Source organism: Gigantopelta aegis, chromosome 13, assembly GCF_016097555.1.
Source record: "Gigantopelta aegis isolate Gae_Host chromosome 13, Gae_host_genome, whole genome shotgun sequence".
NCBI lineage: Eukaryota > Metazoa > Mollusca > Gastropoda > Neomphalida > Peltospiridae > Gigantopelta > Gigantopelta aegis.
In genome coordinates this window covers 40,476,304-40,498,777 of record NC_054711.1, presented here as the reverse complement: position 1 = coordinate 40,498,777, position 22,474 = coordinate 40,476,304, and the positions used below count along the sequence as shown (strand labels likewise).

Genomic DNA, 22,474 nt, shown 5'->3' with positions numbered 1-22,474 from the left:
TGGGGGCATGCTTACATGTACATTTACTACAAATCGAGGTTTGGTGGAGTTTGATTTTTTGAAAATATAAAGTTATGTACCTCTGTCTCAGAGTACTTACAGTGTTCTACACTTGGCTTTATAACTTACTCTTCTTTGGCTAGTGGACAAAAAAAATGTACTCGCCAAGCTTAAAATGTTACTAGCCACACTACTTGTTTTGTATCATTTATGCATGTGTTGTAACCATCTAAACATTATACATGACTTATGCTGCTGGATTAAATAAATAGTTTGACACAATGAAATTGTTTAGTTTTCACTCAATCATGAATTTGAAATGAGGACCATTTCAGAATTGATCGCATAAGGGAGGTGGGAGGGATTGTAATTATAATTTGATGCCTCATATGACTGCTATTTTATGCCTCACATGACTACTATTTTATGCCTCATATGACTGCTATTTTTTCCCTACGTATCCTACCATTTAAATAAATTATTATTTTGTGGGTGGTGGGTATACAAAAAAACCCCGATCTCCCCTCATTTGATTTGTGCTAGCAACATGCTTTCTAATGTTTCTACAATAGGTATAGCGCATTGTGTCAGTATTATCGTCATGCTGAAGCCACGGAAACGGAAAGACAAGTTTCATTAAATTTTCTACGTTTTTTGGCTGGCTCTGTTTCGGTTTCAGCTGCAGATTTCTCAGATTGGCCTTCATTTGACTTTTCAGTACTTGTTTCACCCGTCTCGTCTTCTTGATTAGCATTTGAAATTTTAGAATTTTTTCCTAAAGAATTGTAATATTTTAAAATTTTGCAGGGGACAATATTTAAAAATCTTAGGTAACCGGAAGTCAGTTCACTTGAGTTTTACTTAGGTAACCGATTGTTCGGTTATGTGAATATAGTTCCCTTTCATTACTGATATATGGTACTTTTAATTTTAGAATGTAATTGTTCATCACGTAACCGTTTGGTGGTTCTCGTGATTTTAAAGTTGCGTAACCGACACGATAACAGAACAACGGTTCTCGTGAAATATTGTGCCTTGATTTTGCTGCTTTGAAAGTTTTTGTCATGCTTCTACATGCTGGGCAGAAACAACGTATACATCTACACAGCAACAAAAACAAAAACACTGCTAACTGGGGCTGCATTCGATTTGAATGAGCAGATCAAACGCATCACTTGTGTGCGTTCAATAATTACATAGTGGAAACTTTGGCAGGTTTTTTGTTACCCTGCTCCACAAACATGTTGTAACGTTAAGACCACCATCCCTTCTAAAATTATGTAACACCCTTGTTACCCCTCCACTTTTCACTGCCACTGTTATGCATTTTAACCAACATTATTCGGTTTGTATTTTTTTCTTTTGAATTTATTTTAAATAAATAATTGATTAAAAAAATCATCTAATAAAAAATATGGCCATGTATGGCTGCTGGTATTTAGTTTATGCTTTTAAAAAAATCACATTGTTTTAAAGACGTTGCCAGTAAGTAAATCTTGACAAACAACCACTCCCCCATAACGTTTGTAACGCATCGCATGGTGCATCAAAGAGCGTTACGTAATTGTTGAAATGCTCATTTAAAATGCATTGTTTAATAATCAGTCTCCATTTTGCATGTTTGATTACAATGTGTATAGTATGTGAGTGAGCAACATTTACTTGATTTTGTACTCATGTTCTTCAATCAAATGCAACCACCACTAATGTACCATAGTGAATCGGTTATGTATAGTACAATACAGTATTTGGAACTTCTTTAGTCAGCCAATTACATACATGATCCGAAAATCCACATCAATTGAGATATTCCAAATGGTTGTGTGCATTAAAATAATACACCAATCGAAATATCTGGATTGTTTTCGCATGTATCTGGATTGTTTTCGAGATTAATTCTGAACGGTACCGAAAATTAATACGGAATTCACAGTGATCAATCCGACAACTTCGTAAATAACGAAGTGTTCCAACTGCACAATGATGTCAACAAATTTCATTGGTTTTCACTGTTAGGACTCTGAACGCACATGGCAAATAATTTAATACTTAGACGTTACGGTTTTTGGAGTCAGTCGGCATCTGGCAACGATAATAAATTCAATCGGCCGCCATGCCAACATTTTGGTCGCATTGGTGACCATTTTGGTCACAACGTAGAACACTGTAGTTAAGGTGGCAATCCGAATTTTGGTGCCACTGATAAATAGAACAAGAAGATTAGACATTAACCTATGACAAAAGAAAGAAAGAAGTGTTTTATTTAACGACACACTCAACACATTTTATTTACGGTTATATGGCGTCAGACATATGGTTAAGGACCACACTTAACCTATGACAAAAACATAATGTAAATATGTTTTCAGTGAACACTATTTATTGGTCTGAAAATTATATTCAATACTTTTTACAAGTTACAAACATTTTATGATTTTATTTTCAAAAAATAGAAGAAATACCTGTACAACTTAGCAGCTAGTTTTTTTTAGGAAAACTTGGGTGTTCATGGGAGATTGTCACCGTTTTTCACAATAAACTAATATGGCTTGAGATAGGGGTTACGAAGTATTATTGTATGTATGAAGTATTGTTTTTATTATTTTTTAATGTTTTGCTTATTGTATCGAAAACATATGACGCCATGATATAATATTTTATATTAATAAATTTTTTATAAAGATGGGTGTTTTGACCAAAGTAAGAGTATGTTTTGATATGGGTACATTTTAACCAAAAATTGGTATGACTTGGTTGGGTACATATCGGTTTGGATAATGTTTTGACTTGTATCTGGAAATATCTGTCCGTTTCTTAAACCTCGAAAGCTTAAGAGATACCATCGATGTCCCAAACTGCGTTTACCTAAGAGGGTTTCTGCCAGAAAAAAAATGATGGGGTGGGGGGGGGGGGTTGGACCGGTGCCATAGACGAGCAGGGGGTCTGGGGTCCCATTCCCATAAAAATTTGGATGTTAGATGACCGGAGATGCGACTTCCTGGCATCTCGGAACACAATCTGACAGCCAAAACAGTCGGCAAAATTGATCTATTCTCATGCGCTAACCATGAAAATCGTTACAAATTTGGACAAAATAAATTATGTATTCCTTCTTACTTTAGCTTGTAAAATATTTAAAAAAATTAATGCACTGATTCTTAATTAAAACAATTTATACACTCAAAACAGGGCTAGCTCTGGCATTCACCAAATTCGCCAACTGCGAATTTTGAAAGCAATTGGCGAATTTTATTTTAATTTGGCAAAATAAATTTATGTAATAACTAACATTTTTTTAGAAAATAACTGTTGATTTCTGCAATTTTAGAAGTTTAATAAACAATTTGGCGAATTTTTTTGCTCACCCAGTGCTAGCCCTGCAATGAATGTCTATTCATGACAGTAGAGGCACAAAAATATAGCATACCTTTTGTATATCGAATATAATAATTGGAAACAAATTCTAACAGGAGTCTTAAAAATAATAAAATTTTAATGATTTGGTATTGTTGATCTGGCACGTGTGAGGTCAGGTGACACACACCAAATGTTAATTCATCTTCCTGTATTTTAAGTCAATTTCTACAAGTCATGTGGGCCCGATATAGATAATTTTAAGGAATAAACAAACACGAACATTATTGTAATATTGGTTTCAGGGCTTTGTACAGTTTTGTATTTAGATACTTACTTGTTTTAACATTATTGTTAATGAAAATGGTCTAGAATTATGAACAACAAGCGGATGACAACAACTCGAACCATGCACAAGAAAAAATTAACTGAACAGGGAAGCATAAACTTGATAAAGCAGTTAGGCCCTTTAGGGACGTTGACGATTATTAGACGAAATTTTCTGATCACCCAGAGCTAGTCCTGGCACTTTTGACTGTAATGGTCAAGGCTGACAGTGCTAAAGAAAATTCCTTCTATCGACTGAATAATTCATAGCCGTCAAAACGTGACAATAGTACAGTGTTACGGAGTGTACGATACACACGTTAGGACGGTTGCGAAACAGCTGTGATTGCTGTCGGCTGACAATTAATGTATTAAAAAAACACTTACCCAGACTGCAACAACATAACACACATATACGGACGTCTTCCGTAAAAACGCTTTCATTTTGCAAACCGCTGTGTATTGTAGTAATTCGTTTATCAAGTTATAAAACGAAACATCCAACTGTTGCAAAACAAACAGGCACGCAGAAGCTAGACTGTACCCCTAGCGTGCTTCGTTGCACGCAGATTTTATCACCGAACCAACATTATTGATAACCAGTCTAATAAAATAGGATGTGTGCGTGTAATCTCGTTAGTGCATACTACTTTCGTAAAATCAGTTTTTGTTTGTTACCGTAGGCCTACCGTTGTATCAAGAGCGGTAAGTTTTCGAACGACATACGTTTTCGGACACCTTTGTTTGTTCGTGCTTTTTAATGTGTAAAATGAAAAAATGACGTCAAAAGTCGTCCCAATTTGACAGAAATAATCTGTGTATGGAATAAGGGAAAATGCTGCGTGTAAAAATGTCTTGTTTCAGTAAGGCAATTAAATTTATGATGGATAGCGCAATTTGCCATTGATAACGTTTTGCATAAATAGTAAAAATACCACCATGTCACAAAATATTTAATACAACATTGCATGGTTACCACCTGCATTTGAGGTGCCGTCTCCTCTGATTACAACTAAATAAATATGACAATTATACTAAGTCCTCCCAGCTTGAATGCCTCAACCAATTTGATTTTAGATATTGATTCTTCAATATCCAATATTACATAAGTATAATTGATGTATTGATGAAATAAATACTTACTAAATTTGTGATACTATGACCAGTGGAGGATTATAATGGGGGGGGGGGGCAAATGGTTCATATGCCCTTGGCATGACATTATCACTGTCCCAAAACGTTGAGGGATACAATTTCGTCAGTAAAACATTGTATATATGCAGTTTGCTTTGTTTGTTATATAACACCTAGATATCTTAATAAAGCCCAAAATAGTATTTGCCCATGATCTCGAAAGTATGTTGCGTTTACTCAACCATTAAGTTTGCAGTCTATGGTCAAAAGAAAATACCAAACCCAATGAGGAATTTTTAGTAAGCAAATAAATTTGATTCCAACACCGGTTAACAATGTGAATGTGTTGAGAAGGCGAAATTTTGATATTTCCTAGTTTTTAAAGTTACTATATCTGGAATATTTTTTAATATTTAAGCATTTAGAATAGAATATCCTAATCGCTTTCCTGCATTGAAGTAACGCTGTTCGTAGAGGGTACACAGCGCTCGCGTATTTAGCTCAAAATTCAAATACTTATCGTGACGTTGTTTCTCGAATTAGGTGCCCGCTATTTTGTCAGCCATAAAGCCAAATAACGTAATGGTATTTAACGCGAATAGCTAGCGTAGTTGAATAAATGCGATATTTAGAATGTCGCAGTAAGAAACAACAGCAGGATCGTCTATTCTAAATGCTTACTTTTAAAGGCATACTGTCACGGATTTAAGGACCTTATTTCTCTTAAAATGGATAATAAATTAAAAATTACATTAATTGTTGGAAACCAAATCTAGCTATTGCATCACCTTAACTGAACCATGATGCAGTAAAATTCATGTCAACCCTCTCGGCAATTTTATTTTTTAAATTATGGACCATTGCCATAATTTAATTATTTTTACAAAATATCATTAATAAATAGAGTATGGTGGTTATGAAGATGGTTGAATAAAGTACATTTAGGGACAATACAAATTATTTTTGTTCAGGTAATACTTTGTTAGACCATTAAATAGGTCAGTGGTCTGTGACAATATGCCTTTAAAAATATTCCAGATATAGTAACTTTAATATGTACACATACTAAAAACTAACTATCTTTAAATGGCGTAATAGTTTATTCTCATTATTATTTACCTTATTTTGTCAGAAATTATCACGAAATAGAATCTACACTACATTATGGGTCGCACAGAGCAAAATGCCCGGAAACGCAAAGCAGCTGCGAAACTGTGCAAGTCCTTAGACCAGTGGATGGTCAATAAAAAGTGTAGTGCAGCTACTGAACAAGAGTCAGCGAAGGATGAGACGGGTGGTGGCGAACCGGACTGTTCCAAGGAGAAGGAAGTAGCCGAGACCCCTCCAAAACATAAGACTACTCATTTCGTAAATGACATAGGAAAAATTATAAATGCTACTCTAAGCCACGAGGAGTTGACACAAGCACTTGAAAAACTTGATGTTGGACACAAATACTATCTGTTGACTAGCCATTTCAGGCCATCTGAAGATTACATTTTCCCTTCGCGGTTTCTTCACCACTGTCAGCGCCAGTTCAAGATGATATACTTGCGGAATTATAAATGGATGGTCTATAGTCCTTCACTGGATGCTGCCTTCTGCATTCATTGTGCACTGATGGTCCCCACAAGTGAAAAAAGACGGGTGGGAGCATTTGTTAATACACCCTTTACCATGTTCTACAAACTAAACGAGAAGGCGAAGGTACATGAACGAACTGGTTATCATGTGAATGCAATGCTTGCATCAGCAGCATTGCGCGACTCTGTTGTAAACCCACAGCATAAGATAGACATTCGTTTTGACGATGAAAAAAAGAAAAACATTGAAAGAAATCGATATATCTTGAGGACAGTTGCTGAAGCTATCGTATTCTGTGGAAGACAGTGTATTGCTATTAGAGGAAATAATGAAAGAGTCTTAGAAAATGACACTGCTGCGACTGACCTCACACAGTGCCGTGGTAATCCAGGGAATTTTCTGGCAGCCCTACAGATGATTGCCAATCATGACGATGTTCTTGGACATCACCTTGCTGGTATTGGTCTTGCAAATAAGAATTCTAAATATACTTCACCTAGAATTCAGAACGATATAATCACAATCATTGGCTATGATGTAATCCGTAGTGATTTGATTGAGGAACTCAAAGCTACTCGATGGTTTAGCATACTTGCTGACGAGGTAACTAGCAGCAACAAAGAAGAGCTGGCCCTATGTTTCTGTTTTGTTGACACAAATAACAATATTAGGGAGGAATTTCTGTCATTCCTTGATTTGTCAAGGATTACCGCTGCAGTCATCGCCGGTACCATTTTGGACTTTCTAAAGATGACAGGACTTGATGCTACTAACATTCGTGGACAAGGCTATGATGGGGCTGCAAACATGTCTAGTGATAATGTTGGTGTTCAGCGACTGATAAAAGAACATTCACCAAAAGCTGTATACGTTCATTGTAGTGGACATTGCCTAAACTTGGTAATAGCACATTCATGCTCCCTGCCCTGTATAAGAAATACAATTGATAAGCTAAAGACATGCTGTTGGTTCTTCCTGGCAAGCCCAAAGCGAGAAGGTCTTCTGCAGTCGATAATTAGAAAGGCTTTGCCAGAGGAAACAAAACATCGGAAGGGACTTCTTGACTTGTGCAAAACACGATGGGCTGCCAGACACCAGGCGTATACTCATTTCTATCAGGCATACATATACATCATTACAGCGTTGGAGAATATTGTACATGGTGCCAATGTAGATGCATGTGGCCTAGATTTTAGGGAAGCCAAGTGGGATCCAAAGTGTTGCAGTGATGCAGCATCTCTGTTGGCGAGTCTCACTTCATTCGATTTCATTGTGACGTTTCTTACGATCTATCACTTCTTGTCACACCTCAGTGGCATAACAGTTAAATTGCAAGGGCGGTCTGTTGATGTCATCAAGGCCTACCATGAGATCTCAACCGTAAAAGCAGTCTACAAAGCGATATATGATGACGTAGAGGTCGAGTTTTCAAGATCGTATAAGCAAGCTGTTATAATGGCTAGTGCTGTCAGCACCATGCCATCAATGCCACGCACTGTTGGTCGACAGACTATGCGTAGTAACGTGCCTGCAGCTACACCTGAAGAGCATTATCGGCGAAATGTTGCAATTCCATTCCTTAGCCACATCCAATCTGAGCTTGACTCAGTTCTCCGATTTATCGGTGCTTTCATCAAAGCTACTGAGATTAGTCCCATCAGTGCTCTGTGAGGACGATGTACCATCACTTGAAGAGGTAGTTGATGTATACGCCGACGATATGCACTCACCTGAAGTGTTCCCGCAAGAATTATTTAGATGGAAACAAAGATTTCTACCATTATCCCCTGACCAACGTCCATCCACGGCAGCAGCAGCGATGAAAGAGTGTGATGATGACCTGTTCCCTAATATCTCTGTGCTCCTGAGATTGTGCTGCACTATTCCTGATACAAGTTGCGAATGTGAACGAAGTGCAAGTGCTTTACGAAGGCTAAACACCTATCTACGAGCAAGCATGACGCAAGAACGACTTTCAGCTCTCGCATAATGCATATCCACTATGACAAGGATATCGACATCGGTAGAGTGGTGGACATATTCGCTTCAAAACAGCCAAGGCGTCTCGAATTTGGAACACTATTAAAAGATTAATTCTACCTCCCTTGTTTATTTAAGTATCCCCGAGTAAACTTAATCTTTTCTTCAGATAAGTACTGCTGGATGGGTCGCTGCCTTTAAAATGTGAAGCCACATAAATAAATAAACACTAGTAATCCATCACTACACTACTCACATTTCAATGATAGTGTTCAGCATGTAACACGCGTGAAATAAACATAAATTGTTCAGTTTCGGTATTGTGTGTGTTTATAAATATATATATATATATATATATATATATATATGTATGTATGTATGTATGTGTATGTATGTGTGTGTGTGTGTGTGTGTGTGTGTGTGTGTGTGTGTGTGTGTGTGTGTGTGTGTGTGTGTGTGTGTGTGTGCGCGTGTGTGTGTGTGATTTCTGGAATATCTTTACTTATTGCGATTTAGTCTGAAAGAAATTTGAGTCTTAGCCCACGGCCGTTGTTGGTCCCATCACGAGCAATTGGCACCCACCCATTAAAAATCCTGCGTACGGGCCTGTTGATATTCTATGTATTAACTATGTTCTGAATATTTATTGTAGTCTTTCTTTCGGTTTCACTTTATCTGTACTGTTAATTTATCTTGCTAGATGTTTTGTATATTTACTTTGTTTCATATATTTGTAGTAATAGTAGTCGGTACCGGCCTCGGTGGCGTCGTGGTTAAGCCATCGATCTACAGGCTGGTAGGTACTGGGTTCGGATCCCAGTCGAGGCATGGGATTTTTAATCCAGATACTGACTCCACTGAGTGAGTGCTCCGCAAGGCTTAATGGGTAGGTGTAAACCACTTGCACAGACCAGTGATCCATAACTGGTTCAACAAAGGCCATGTTCTGTGCTATCCTGCCTGTGGGAAGCGCAAATAAAAGATCCCTTGCTGCTAATCGGAAAGAGTAGCCCATGTAGTGGCGACAGCGGGTTTCCTCTCAAAATCTGTGTGGTCCTTAACCATATGTCTGACGCCATATAACCGTAAATAAAATGTGTTGAGTGCGTCGTTAAATAAAACATTTCTTTCTTCTTTAATAGTAGTCGCCTATAATGTTACAATATTTGTAATTAGGAGATGGCCTCGTAAGTTGAATAACTTGTGCCCAATCCTTTTGTATATTATATGCAATAAAATATGTTTCAAACAAAATGGCAATTCGAAAATAATATCTAAATATATTTTACCATATAATGATCATTAAAACTTAAAACTTAAAACTTAAAACAATATATCAACAAACAATTTCCAATCATAACTGAAACTCTGAAATAGCGGTAATATAACAAACATCTTCCCATTTCAGCAGCATGTTTTTAGTTGTTCTCCGGAATTTTGGTTGAAACGTAATTCGTCCTCCTCTCCTTCCTTGGAGGTTATTTCGAGGACAGTGTATACAAATGCTGCTTGTTGGATTACGTAATTACAGACCTCGGTGATGTCGTGGTTAAGCCATCGGGTATATGGTTGGTAGGCACAGGGTTCGCAACCCGGTACCGGCTCCCACCCAGAGCGAGTTTTAACGACTCAATGGGTAGGTGTAAGACCACTACACCTTCTTCTCTTTCACTAACAACTAACAACTAACCCACTGTCCTGGACAGACATCCCAGATAGCTAAGGTGTGTGCCCAGGACAGCGTGCTTGTACCCTAATTGGATACAAGCAAGAACATAAGTTGAAATGAATGAATGAATTTTGTAATTGTTGAAGGACTCCCCAAGATTGCTATGTTGGAAAAATTAAGCATAAAATGTTTTTGTAAATGGATATTGGGAATTTCAACGTTACAAAAAAGAAGAAAGAAGTAAAATCATTATGATTTGCGCTTTTAGTCCTTCATAAGAACAACAACTTACTTTCGTAAACGAATAGCCGTGCAGAAAAAGAAAATTATATATATATATATATATATATATATATATATATATATATATATATATATATATATATATATATATATATATATATATATATATATCATGATGAAACTACTGAACTTAAAACTTATTCTTCAACATGACGTGTGTTTTAATCAAGTGAATACAAGTACATTATGTGATGTATCATAATAAATGTGTATAACTGTTCCTCCTTCCTTACAGCCACATATTTATCTCAATAGCAAAAGCGTTGGTAACTCAAGGTTTGCTATAAAAATCGGAATTGGTCTTTAAACAATTTTGTTTCATATTTTATGGTAACGAATCTTTCTGTATAACGAACATTTTATCCAATAATGTAAACAATTGTAAAAAAAACCCAGTTTTGTTAGGTATCATACACATTTGTAAAATACCTGATGGGTCAATACTTTTAATATTTTTACGTGTTGATGACAAAATACTGGTAACGTACATTTCCACTTTAACATTACGGTTCCAATCGAACGTATTTTATCCTAAACGTATATTTTATTCCATTTCATCTAATTTTTGAATACATTGTTCACATTAACCAGCATTCGAATATAGTATATATGTTTATCCTTGTTTAAATTACAAGCATTAATAAAGAGAGTTCGAACATTTCACAACAATCGGTGACAAAGAAAATGATACAAATTTCTTTGAAATAGATTGACACTGGAACGGAGTTTTCAATCATACTACTGTATAAATATCTATGAAATGAGAAAATATAACTAAGCTTGTTACATCATTTAGTATTATAAAAAGTGGTTGAAACTTTACATTTCACAGCAACGACAGTAACGAATATTAAAAAAATGGTGACATTCAGTGGTGTGTACGGAAAGTGGATGATTTCCAGGTTTTAAAGCCGAGTGACGATAGATCGTGGGAACCCTAGCATTTAATATCCGATGAACTATTTTTATTTCCAAGCTTTATTATTTTTTAAATCAAATTTACCAGTTTATTGTGAATGAGTGTCTACCACTGGGCTACGTCCCGCCTTTCTATAATAATAAGTCAGACTGACAACTTGTATAAATTAGCACCAGTCGTCCAGCTAGTACTCTCAACAAAGTTTCGTTGTTGGTGAACGATATAACTTTGGCAATATTTTTAATCAGGCCCACATATATTCCTTTGAGAAATACTTTATATCATCTCATGAATCATGTGTAATATTTTGACAGCATGTAATTGGTTTTATTTTTGTTACTCTATCACTATTTTGGGTCCAAGATTATTTGAAGCGTAGTTCGACAAATTAACAGTCTAATAAATAAGATTAACTGGTATTCTTCTCCTTCCTGTGTCATTTACATTCTCTATACATTATAACAGCGGTACAAATTAAATGCGCAATCATATGCATAACTTTAATGGCAGAAATGTTTGGGTGGAAACCACAGACGCTTTGCGAGTACGTTTAGAAATGAAGCAGCATTGCTAAGAAAGACAGAATTTTATGTTTATACATTAAGCAGATATTTTAGCTGGCTATGTCACTGAACTTCATCATGATTTTACTTTGCAAAACATTAACATACTTCTAAATTGCTTTAAACGTTTTAATCATATTTCAGAGCTTGAAACAGGATGTGACAAAATTGAAAATCTGAAATTGTAAAAATGTAAATAAAATAATAATAATAATAATCAGTAAATGTCAAAACTTCCAACACTTCTAGCATTTATAAAATGCATGGTATAATTAGCAGGACTTTCCTTTGGCACTGTCACATATAAAGAACATTATAAATACTTATTATTATTATTATTATAGTTAGGGATAGTGACAGTGCCAAATGAAAGTCCTTCCTTGATCCGTTTTGTTTTTATTACGTACCCTCAAATTATTTTCTGGCAGAAAGCCTGACGTAATATAGCTTTCCAGACGGTTCGTCCTCTTGACGTTTCGTCCACAGATGATTCGTCCACCGTACAATTCGTCCACCCACCTCGGACAATTCGTCCACTCAATTACAACATTTAGACCAATAAATCCAAAATGTTATTTCTTGGCCATTGAAATGGTTAATTATTTTCATTTTGTTGTAAATTACTAGTATATGAAACAAACACAATTTTAGTGGCACTATCAACTTGTTATTGTCTGTCTGTGTTCATTATAGTACTTTATTGATATTTTCAATTACACCTATAATTCTGACATACTATTTAGAAAACAAAACTAGTGACTAAACTCTTGCTAAATTACCATTTCTACATTGCGATTGCTGTATTACCGTACACATTTTGTCCACAGACCTGTATTTGTCCACACACTCGTATATGATTTTCGTTGTTCTACTAGGACGTTTGCGTCGGAAGATAATAGTCAATGTGCAACAGATGAAAACTTCGTCATTTATGTAAAAAATACCATAACGTGACATCATTCGAAGTAACCAACTAATAAACAACGATATTATCTCCATTCCGCTAGCAAGTTCTAGCCAAATTCTATCATCTATTACATCCATAAAATCACAAGACATCCTTAAGGGGTGCGTATTGCCCCCGCCCTCCCCTACATGTATGCATGTGCTTTGTGGCCAAAAATAAACAAATAAAATAAAATAAAATAAAAATTTGCTGTCTTCTTTTTCATTTTATTAAGCATCAACATCAAATGTGCATTCAACTGTAAGTGTCATTTATTAACTATAATAGACTATGTCTATCAAATTGTCCCCATCATACTTGGTAATGCCCCTTCTGCCATCCGTACATTTACTTAGTCCATGGACAAAATATACGGTAAATAACTAATACAAAAACAATTATAGTGGACGAATTGTCCAAGAACAATTTTTAGTTGAGGACAAATCGTCTCGAGTTCAACAGTGGACACATTTTTAGTGGATGAATCGTCTGTGGACGAAACGTCCAGAGGACGAATCATCTACATTCTGTAATATGTTGTGACACGATGAAGTCACCAACTGTTGGCTTGTGTGGTTAATTCTGAGTAATCTGTTTATTTCAGATGCTGACATGTCTCTGTTTAAGATTCGAGACTGGTGGTCTACGTCTGTAGGCGAGGAGGAGGAATTTGACAATGGATGTCTCTGTGTGGGCAATGTCGACAATGATGCAGAAGACAAAGGTAACACTATTCTAACAGTTTTCACCAACAGATCATCAGACTTTCATTTATGAGATGACTCCTGTGTTGCACCCACGTATATTTAATGTGATAAGTTAAAAGTTAGTTTACAAGTTCTGTTTAATAACACTACAGATCCTGGGGAGGGTACTGGATGTGTGCATCCCTCCCATCGAATATCAACGTTCCGTGAAAAATCTTGTGTAGCAAATGCAAAACGCCACATTTGAGAAAATAAACTGTCTGTGAATTCAGTAACTTATGAGATATCATCAGAAAGCTATTTCTGTCTAGTTTCCAAAACTGTTTACAGTTCCTAGATACACCTAGCCATTCAAAAGTTATGCCCATTTTAGCAAATCACATTTTAGATTTCAACGAGTAACTTTAAAAAAAAAACTTTATACCTGTTTTTAGACAGTACTTATTTAACTTTTGTTTTTCATTTCAGACAAAATAGTTATCGGCAGTTTCCATGGCTTGTTACGAATTTACAATCCGAATCCGACGAAAACGGAAGCTGGCTGGAGTGGGTTCCGACCTCAGGATGTTTTGGTGGAGCATGCGTTTTCACATCCAATCCTACAAGTCGAGATAGGACGATTCTCCTCGTAAGTTGAATTTAATATTTTTTTTAAGGAACATGACCAAAAAATAAGGTCTGATAACCATTCAATAAGGAGCGGGGGGGGGGGGGGCAGAAAGTAGCCCAGTGGTAAAGCACTTGCCTGATGCACGGTTGGTCTGAGATCGATCCCCGTCATTGGACTATTTCTCGTTCCAGCCAATGCACCACAACTTGTATATCAAAGGCCGTGGTATGTACTATCCTGTCTGTGGGATGGTCCATATAAAGGATCCCTTGCTGCTAACGGAAAATTTTTTTAGTGGGTTTCTTCTTTTAAGACTATATGTCAGAATTATGAAATGTTAGACATCCAATAGCTGATGATTAATAAATCAATGTGCTCTAGTGGTGTTGTTAGCTCAGTCAGTAGAGCATTTGTCTGAGAATATTGGGTCGTAGGATCAAATCCACTTGGTGGATTCATTCGTTGGTTGTTTTCTTCCCATTCCGACTAGTGCTTAATGACAGATATATCAAAGGCCATGGTATCTGCTATCCTGCCTGTGAAAAAATGCAAATAAAAAAACCCATAATGGTAAAATGAAGCCGGTTTTTCTCTTGAGACTAAAAATTACCAAATGTTTGACATCCAATACCTGATGGTTAATGAATCGGTGTGCTCTAGTGGTGTCATTAAACAAAACAAACTGACTTTAAACATTGATATTCTTTTGCTATCAATATTTTATCACTAATCAATCATTTCAAGTCCAAATAACACTTTCAGCTTATAAAATCTTTTTTAAGGATTGAATTTTTCTTTGTATATATAATAAATAAAATTAGTAATATTAGTAATAATTTTATTAACATTAGTGTTCAGTGCAAATGTCTAATTGTAATAAAAATATTTTAATTTAATGATGGAAACTAAATTTTAATTTTGTTTGCTAAATGAAAATTTTCTTTTATTTTTCAGGGGATCTGCAAAACTCTATCTTGCTATATTGCATCCGAAAAAACTGGCAGTATACAATGTAACTGGTATGTATATTGTAGTTATTGCATTGCATACAGCAAACAGTGGCAGTAGAGTATGCAATAAATTTAAAAAGACCCAACAGAAATGCTAATATTTTAATATATATTTATTTATTTGTTTAAGCTTTAGACTACTGGATTAACTTTTGACAAAAACCATGGTGACTGTGTACAACTTTATAATGTTTACTCACATATATTCACTTAAATGTTTTATAATATATAAAATAAAGTTGATATTTGAATTGGTAAATATTATTTTCGTGGATTTTTTAAATTTTAATAATATTTTAGATCAGTTAAATGTTGATTAAAATTAGGCAAAAAATAGAAAAAATCGTGTTCAAGTTACGGGCATTTGTGGCCAGCTGTCCAATACTTATGTCCATTATTCCCAATAATAATGGTTTTAATTTCTGACCAGAATTTAAAAAAAAAGAACTACGATTCATATCCCAATATTTGTTGATTTTCGTTGTTAGTAAAATGATCAAATTTATTATCAAATTAGCTGTCACAATTAGCTTTTGATATCTGAAAATGGCCGCGACGCTCCACCATTGTTGTTAAGCGAAAATACTTACCGAAAACCACTTTCAACTCAAAATTCCAGGGCATTATGAATTGGTGAATGCACTGCATACAGTGTACAGTATGTCGACTGGCGTGACTTCGGGCGAGATATCTCGCCTGCAGTAGTCAGAAGGTTAAAAAACTTCAAGATAATATTAAGGTTGCAGATCCTAGTTTCAATCTGTGAAAATGGACACTGAGTTTGGTTAATCTACACGCCTGTAACGCATTGGACCAAGTTATAATAGAGTGAAACACTAGTCTGTGAGGTTAAAACAGGGAAATACCCTTAAAAATAGACCAGAGCTCATCTCCGTAACATATATTTAGGAGATAACCATATGGAGTTTTTAGATTTGCAGGTGTTATTGTCTATTTGATCCCACAAATGTCATTTTTGATCGAAGGCAGGGCCATCAAATAGACAATAACACCCGCAAGTTTAAAAACTCAGTTTAGTTATGTCCATTGTAAACTGAATCATTTTTCTACGGAACTAACTGTATATTTGGAATTTGAATGGTCAACTTTGCATGTTCCAATCGCTAATGCCGTCACTTTCTAATAACGTCATTAACTTTCCGGGTGTTATTTTCATTTGATCATGGAAAAAGAATGTAATTAACCAATCACCATACAGAACACACCCTCCATCAATTTACAATTCTCAGCCACACGTGTGTTTTTAAATACACTCATGTCACATTAGTCTGCGCGGCACAAATATATATATATATTTATTTATATATTATTATTCATGTTCGAAAACTAATATGCTAAATCTATGTAAAATAAAAATCCTATATATTTAATGTGCTTGTTTCTTTTCAGCTGTATCAGGTGCCGTGGGCCACGGACAGCAATATCAGTTCAATCTCCTCTATGAACATGCATTACAAAGAACAGCATGCAACATTACGTTCGGTTCATTTGGAGGGGTCAAAGGTGAGAGTTGATGTACTGGGTAGACATTTTTGAAGCTATTATAGGCTGTGACGTCACAATAGCACATGTGAAAATGACATCATAGCTTAGGATGGTTTTACGATATCATAGCACTAAAATAGCTTTGAAAATAATGGCCTTGGTTAGTACGAGGTGTAGTGAACGGAACATTTTGCTATAAATTAAGGATTGTCTGTTATTTCTTTTACGTTCCATTGGGGTATGGACTAAAAAAAAATCATCTGCAAACTGAATCGGTGAAGTTTTCTAACTGAAAGTGTATATATATTTATGTTTTTTTTTAATCAATAATGCTCAGTAAGACAAAATACCAATATAAAGGATCAGATACGATGTTCTCTGACAACATTATTTTTACATTCATCGAGAAATTAACAAACTGGACCAATAGACTGATGTTAAATTGTAATGAATGCCACAGAAATTTTATTATTATCTATTAAACTTAAAAAAAATTGCACGGACCCCCAGACTTTTTAAAACTTTAAATGAAGAATTAAATATTGCCATGAGTGAGATATGTCATAGGACAATACATGAGCATGTAATTGGTAGATGTGACACTGTAGTGTTGATGTTTTTGGAAAAGATTTCTTGTGTATACAGTACACCAAATAGTATTTTATCAATGTTAAACACCTAAAACAAGATGTCTTTAAATAAAGAATTAAATACTGCCATTCCTGCCATTATCGAGGTGTGTGACGACATTGTGTATTTATTTGCTAGATGCAGGGCTGCAAAAGTACTCTCCCGCTCGTCAAATGCAAGTAAAAATTCTGACAGACAAGTTAACAAATGCAACTACTAGCCCGACCGTCTATCTGTCTTTTTTATTTCGTTTGCCACGTGATGTTGATCACTTACCAAGTGTTATTAATAATGTTTTGTCAATACATTTATATATTTCATTTGAAGTGAAGACACTGTACATTATAATATTGTTAATAATATACTCTTAAAAAAAAGTAGGGGAACTCTAATAAGAATTTACAATTGCCAAATTGTAAGGTATATTAGCTGTGGGGAATGGTTATATGATAATAGTGAATTAATTGGGCAAACATTACAACCGGTAGTTCAGTATTACAGTAGGTTTTATGACCACCAAAGATCCTGAAGGACGACTGGGGTCAGAAGTGAAATTTGAAAGTTGACGTTTTTTATCAGTAAATCGCAAATTCAAACAATTAAAATGACTAAAAACAAAACAATAACAACTGTATGATCAACAGAATTAAAAAGATTGACAGAAATAATGTTCCACAGTGATTAATGGACCTTCCTGGAAATTGTCAACATCGAGAATGACACCCCACGCACGTGTACGGGGCAACTGCGTGATGCATGTGCAAACTATGGAATGTGTTTCGGGGTGTTGATAAACAGACCTGAACGTTCTTTACTAGGATGTCTGTAGTCAAAACGTATGTTCGGTCTAATAGTTGATATTAACATTAATATTTCAGGTTCCCCTACTTTTTTTGAAGAGTATATATTGTTCTATAGATTGGTGGATTACCGTATTTGACCGGAAATAAGCCCAGGGGGCCAAGACAACTCATTGTGAGCTTGGCATGGGGTGGGCTTATTCCCAGACAAGGGGCCAGTTTTGTTGAAATTTTTTTAAATAATAATAATTAAAATAAATAACAATATTTAAATGAACTAGGAAAAAAACAAAAAACGTTCAGTAGCACATCTATTAATTAGTGTTCCATTTGTTATTAATAAATAATAATTGTTTATTAATTAAATTGTTTTTTTTTTTACTAGTATCTAATTATCAGAAACACACCTTCTATGTTACAATTACTTACCAGTGCTGTTTATTTACATCCAAAATTTAATGCTGAGAAGACTTAAAACAACAGCAATTAACAACAAACTCAATAGCCTATACACACGTTTCTGACACGGGCAGCTAGCTTACACTGCAAAGAATTGTCAATCTACGGTCATTGTTCTTAGCCAATCAGAATACGGTATTTGCTTAATTAGCATTATCTGCGGACCCAGTGTGGTGGTAAAAATAGACACTGGTTTTTAGTTCATACTTGGCTTGGATACTTCAGAGAAATACTGCAGGCATGAAATTGAAAACAATGTTACACAGTTATTGTTAGACTGCTAAATCTCACTGGTGGTAGAATATTGTGTTACATTTGTGTTTAATTATCTGCAGGAGGTATGACCTTTTAAATGAACTTTGAGCAAACTTGCAATTTCATGTTATTTATAAGGTGACGAAGTTGGGGGTGGGCTTATTTACGAATGAGGGCCTAATTTCTTAAATGCTATCAAAACGGAGGTGGGCTTATTCAAAGACATGGGCTTATTTCCGGTCAAATACGGTAGTTGAAATTCTGGCAGGCTAGTAAATTTTAGTTAGTTTTGGTCCGGCGGGCTAGTGAAATATTTTTAATTTCTGCACCCCTGCTAGATGGGACAATGTATTGTGTTTGTGTTTTAGGAAAAGATTTCTTATACATGTGCAGTTGCAGAATACCAAATAGCATGTTATGGTGTCAAACACCTAAAAAAAACCCCACCCAACTTTAAATAAAGAATTCAATACTGCCATTCGTGCCATTAGTCAGATATATACATTTGACAGGAATCTGTGTTTATTTTGTAGATGTGACACTGTTTTGTGTGTGTGTTTTAGGAAAAGATTTCTTGTAGCAATCAACAGCAGTATAACAAACATTAAAAATAAACCTGACTTTAAATAAAGAATTAAATACTCCCATTCTTTCCATCAGTGAGATATATAACAGATGGTTGATGTGGCACTGTATTGTGATTGTGTTTTAGGTAAAGATTTCTTATGTGTGCAATCAATGGACGGGACGCTGTCGGTGTTTGAACAGGAGACGTTTGCGTTCAGCCGCTTCCTACCCGGAGCTCTCCTCCCAGGACCAGTAAAGTACATTCCAAGAACGGACAGCTTCGTAACGGTTTCCTCTCTCCGACAAGTCGAGTGTTACAAGTACGAGTATTAATAGTTGTACTGTTCCACTAGAGCTGGGTGGTATCTGTATCAGTATTTTAGGGCTCATTTACATTTGTATTTTTGCAGTATTCGGTATTGACACATTACCAATACCGATATCGAGCAGCACTTTCGGAATACGCAGCTTTAAATGCATGCCTGAGTTAAGGCTCACCTGCTAATTTCATATACTTTTCATTCACGCATAATGTATGTCCATGGGTTTTTTGTCGATTCAGAGGAAGAATGATGTCCATTAGATCTTCTTGTCAGCCATTTTGCGTTCATCAGATATATTGTTAGTGCTTTACTAAATGGCGGAAAACATTACTTTTTTCAATACGAAATTTCTGTATTTTGAGATTTGCTCGGTACAGTATATCAGTATTCATATGATACTGGTTTATATGGTATAATGCCCAGCTCTTTGTTCCATTGGCTGATCCAGATATGGGATTACAGGGGGTCCCATGACCATTCTCACCTGTTTGAAGTGCCCTTTTAATGACTGTTTTTTTGGGGTTCTTTTAAATTCATCAGCCACAATACATGTATAAACACGCGTGTCTGAGCAACTGTATTTCAGAATCTTCCTTGAAGCATGCCCTCTCCCCATCTTTATTTCAAAATCTTCCTTGAAGCATGCCCCCCCCCCCATCTTTATTTCAAAATCATCCTTGAAGCATGCCCCCCCCCCCCCCAAAGCCCCTTACAGATCTTGATCCCTTTGGGAGCTTGGTTCATTTTCCCCAAAACAAACTAAAATTGAGCTTTTTAAAATTTACACAAGATCCTGTTTGATTTAGGATTTATTTACACTAAGTAATGCAAAGTTCCAATATATACAGTGATGTTATCTTGTGTGATGGTCTCTGAAAAACATCATTATAACATTTCATTTTCTTTTCACATGGTTTTCAGGTATCAAGTTTTGGCAGTTTCCACAGATTCCAGCAATAAAGATGAATCTCAAAACATCAAATCTGGCAAGAAAGTCTCAGTAAGATCATGTTTGTGTGTTTTTGTCTCGGTAAGATAATGTTTATGTGTTTTTGTCTCGCTGTTATCAAGCTATTAGTTTTCCAACAAGGGCAGCAGTAGTGTAATTTTTTGCTTTAAAGTATAATGTTAAAGTTTCACGTTTAGATCTTTTTCTGAGAAACTAAAAGAAAGAAAGAAATGTTTCATTGAACGACACACTCATCACGTTTTATTTCCGGTTATATGGCATCAGAAATATTGTTAAGGACCACACATATATTGAGAGAGGAAACACGCTTTCATGGGCTACTCTTTTTCATTAGCAGCAAGGGATCTTTTATATGCACCATCGCACAGACAGGATAGCACACACAGCATAGCCTTTGATATACCTGTCGTGGTGCACTGCCTGGAACGAGAAATAGCCCAATGGGCCCACCGATGGGGATCGATCCTAGATCGATCGCGCATTAGGCTAGCACTGTACCACTGTGTTCATAATTTTAAATTGGAGGGTGAGGTGAAAAGTAGGGGTTGGAGTTTTTAAAGCCTGTTTTTCTTAAACACTGGTATTTAAGCACTGGATGCGTATAAATCAAAAACAGGCTGGGGTGCAACCAAGCCCAATGATAAAATGTTCGCTTGGTGTGCGGTTAGTTTGGGATCAATCCCTGTCAATGGGGTCATCGGGCTATTTCTCGTTCCAGCCAGTGCACCACAACTGGTATATCAAAGTCTGTGGTATGTACTACCTTGTCTGTGGGATAGTGCATTTAAAAGAAAAATGTAGCAGGTTTCATCTCTGACTATTTGTTAAAATTACCAAATGTTTGACATCCAATAGCGGAGCGGAGTGGTTAATTTTAACATGCTCCTATACCACGAAGGTTTAGAGCATGTCTGTCCCGGGTCCCGTCTCTGGATAGCCGGGGCCCCGACAGCCAACGATTTATGAATCGGTGTGCTCTAGTGGTGGTGTTAAACAAAACAAGCTTTTATCATGCATGTGACTATCTGTTTTGTTTGTTTCAGAGCGACTGGACGTTCAATATAGGTGAACAGGCCCTCGATATATCTGTGATAACGTTTCCCCAAGCTCCACCGTCCATTTTAATCCTAGGTAAGCAGTGAGAGTAATTGGTGTGTGCTATATAGGTGAACAGGCCCTCGATATATCTGTGATAACGTTTCCTCAAGCTCCACCGTCCATTTTAATCCTAGGTAAGTGTGAGAGTAATTGGTTTGTACTATATAGGTGAACAGGCCCTCGATATATCTGTGATAACGTTTCCACAAGCTCCACCGTCCATTTTAATCCTAGGTAAGTGTGAGAGTAATTGGTTTGTACTATATAGGTGAACAGGCCCTCGATATATCTGTGATAACGTTTCCTCAAGCTCCACCATCCATTTTAATCCTAGGTAAGCAGTGAGAGTAATTGGTGTGTGCTATATAGGTGAACAGGCCCTCGATATATCTGTGATAACGTTTCCTCAAGCTCCACCGTCCATTTTAATCCTAGGTAAGTGTGAGAGTAATTGGTGTGTGCTATATAGGTGAACAGGCCCTCGATATATCTGTGATAACGTTTCCTCAAGCTCCACCATCCATTTTAATCCTAGGTAAGCAGTGAGAGTAATTGGTGTGTGCTATATAGGTGAACAGGCCCTCGATATATCTGTGATAACGTTTCCACAAGCTCCACCATCCATTTTAATCCTAGGTAAGCAGTGAGAGTAATTGGTGTGTGCTATATAGGTGAACAGGCCCTCGATATATCTGTGATAACGTTTCCTCAAGCTCCACCGTCCATTTTAATCCTAGGTAAGTGTGAGAGTAATTGGTTT

General features: G+C 36.1%; 3 protein-coding genes across 4 annotated transcripts in view; 2 read left to right on the top strand and 1 right to left on the bottom strand.

Moving 5' to 3' along the window:
- The window catches only part of LOC121387394 (endoplasmic reticulum resident protein 44-like), a 42,365-nt gene extending 38,132 nt beyond the window's left edge, over positions 1 to 4,233 (bottom strand). For both annotated transcript variants that reach the window (XM_041518497.1, XM_041518498.1), the window contains exon 1: positions 4,069 to 4,233. In XM_041518497.1, the coding sequence (XP_041374431.1) occupies positions 4,069 to 4,125 (57 nt within the window). In that variant the 5' untranslated portion in view covers positions 4,126 to 4,233. The remainder of the gene's footprint in view (positions 1 to 4,068) is intronic.
- A 1,818-nt stretch (positions 4,234 to 6,051) lies between these two features.
- LOC121387310 (zinc finger MYM-type protein 1-like) lies at positions 6,052 to 8,070 on the top strand. The gene has a single exon (XM_041518332.1). The coding sequence runs from the start codon at positions 6,052 to 6,054 to the stop codon at positions 8,068 to 8,070; it is 2,019 nt and encodes a 672-aa protein (XP_041374266.1).
- Positions 8,071 to 11,774: 3,704 nt separating this feature from the next.
- LOC121387534 (protein PTHB1-like) overlaps positions 11,775 to 22,474 on the top strand; it is a 101,003-nt gene continuing 90,303 nt past the window's right edge. Inside the window, exons 1-8 of the mRNA XM_041518687.1 lie at positions 11,775 to 11,814; positions 13,384 to 13,503; positions 13,955 to 14,114; positions 15,051 to 15,115; positions 16,517 to 16,630; positions 19,469 to 19,643; positions 20,568 to 20,646; positions 21,660 to 21,747. Coding sequence (XP_041374621.1) covers positions 13,392 to 13,503; positions 13,955 to 14,114; positions 15,051 to 15,115; positions 16,517 to 16,630; positions 19,469 to 19,643; positions 20,568 to 20,646; positions 21,660 to 21,747 — 793 coding nt within the window. The 5' untranslated portion in view covers positions 11,775 to 11,814; positions 13,384 to 13,391. The remainder of the gene's footprint in view (positions 11,815 to 13,383; positions 13,504 to 13,954; positions 14,115 to 15,050; positions 15,116 to 16,516; positions 16,631 to 19,468; positions 19,644 to 20,567; positions 20,647 to 21,659; positions 21,748 to 22,474) is intronic.

Excerpts from the sequence above, each read along its gene's own strand:
- LOC121387310 (XM_041518332.1), top strand. The coding sequence starts at position 6,052 with ATGGTCAATAAAAAGTGTAGTGCAGCTACTGAACAAGAGTCAGCGAAG.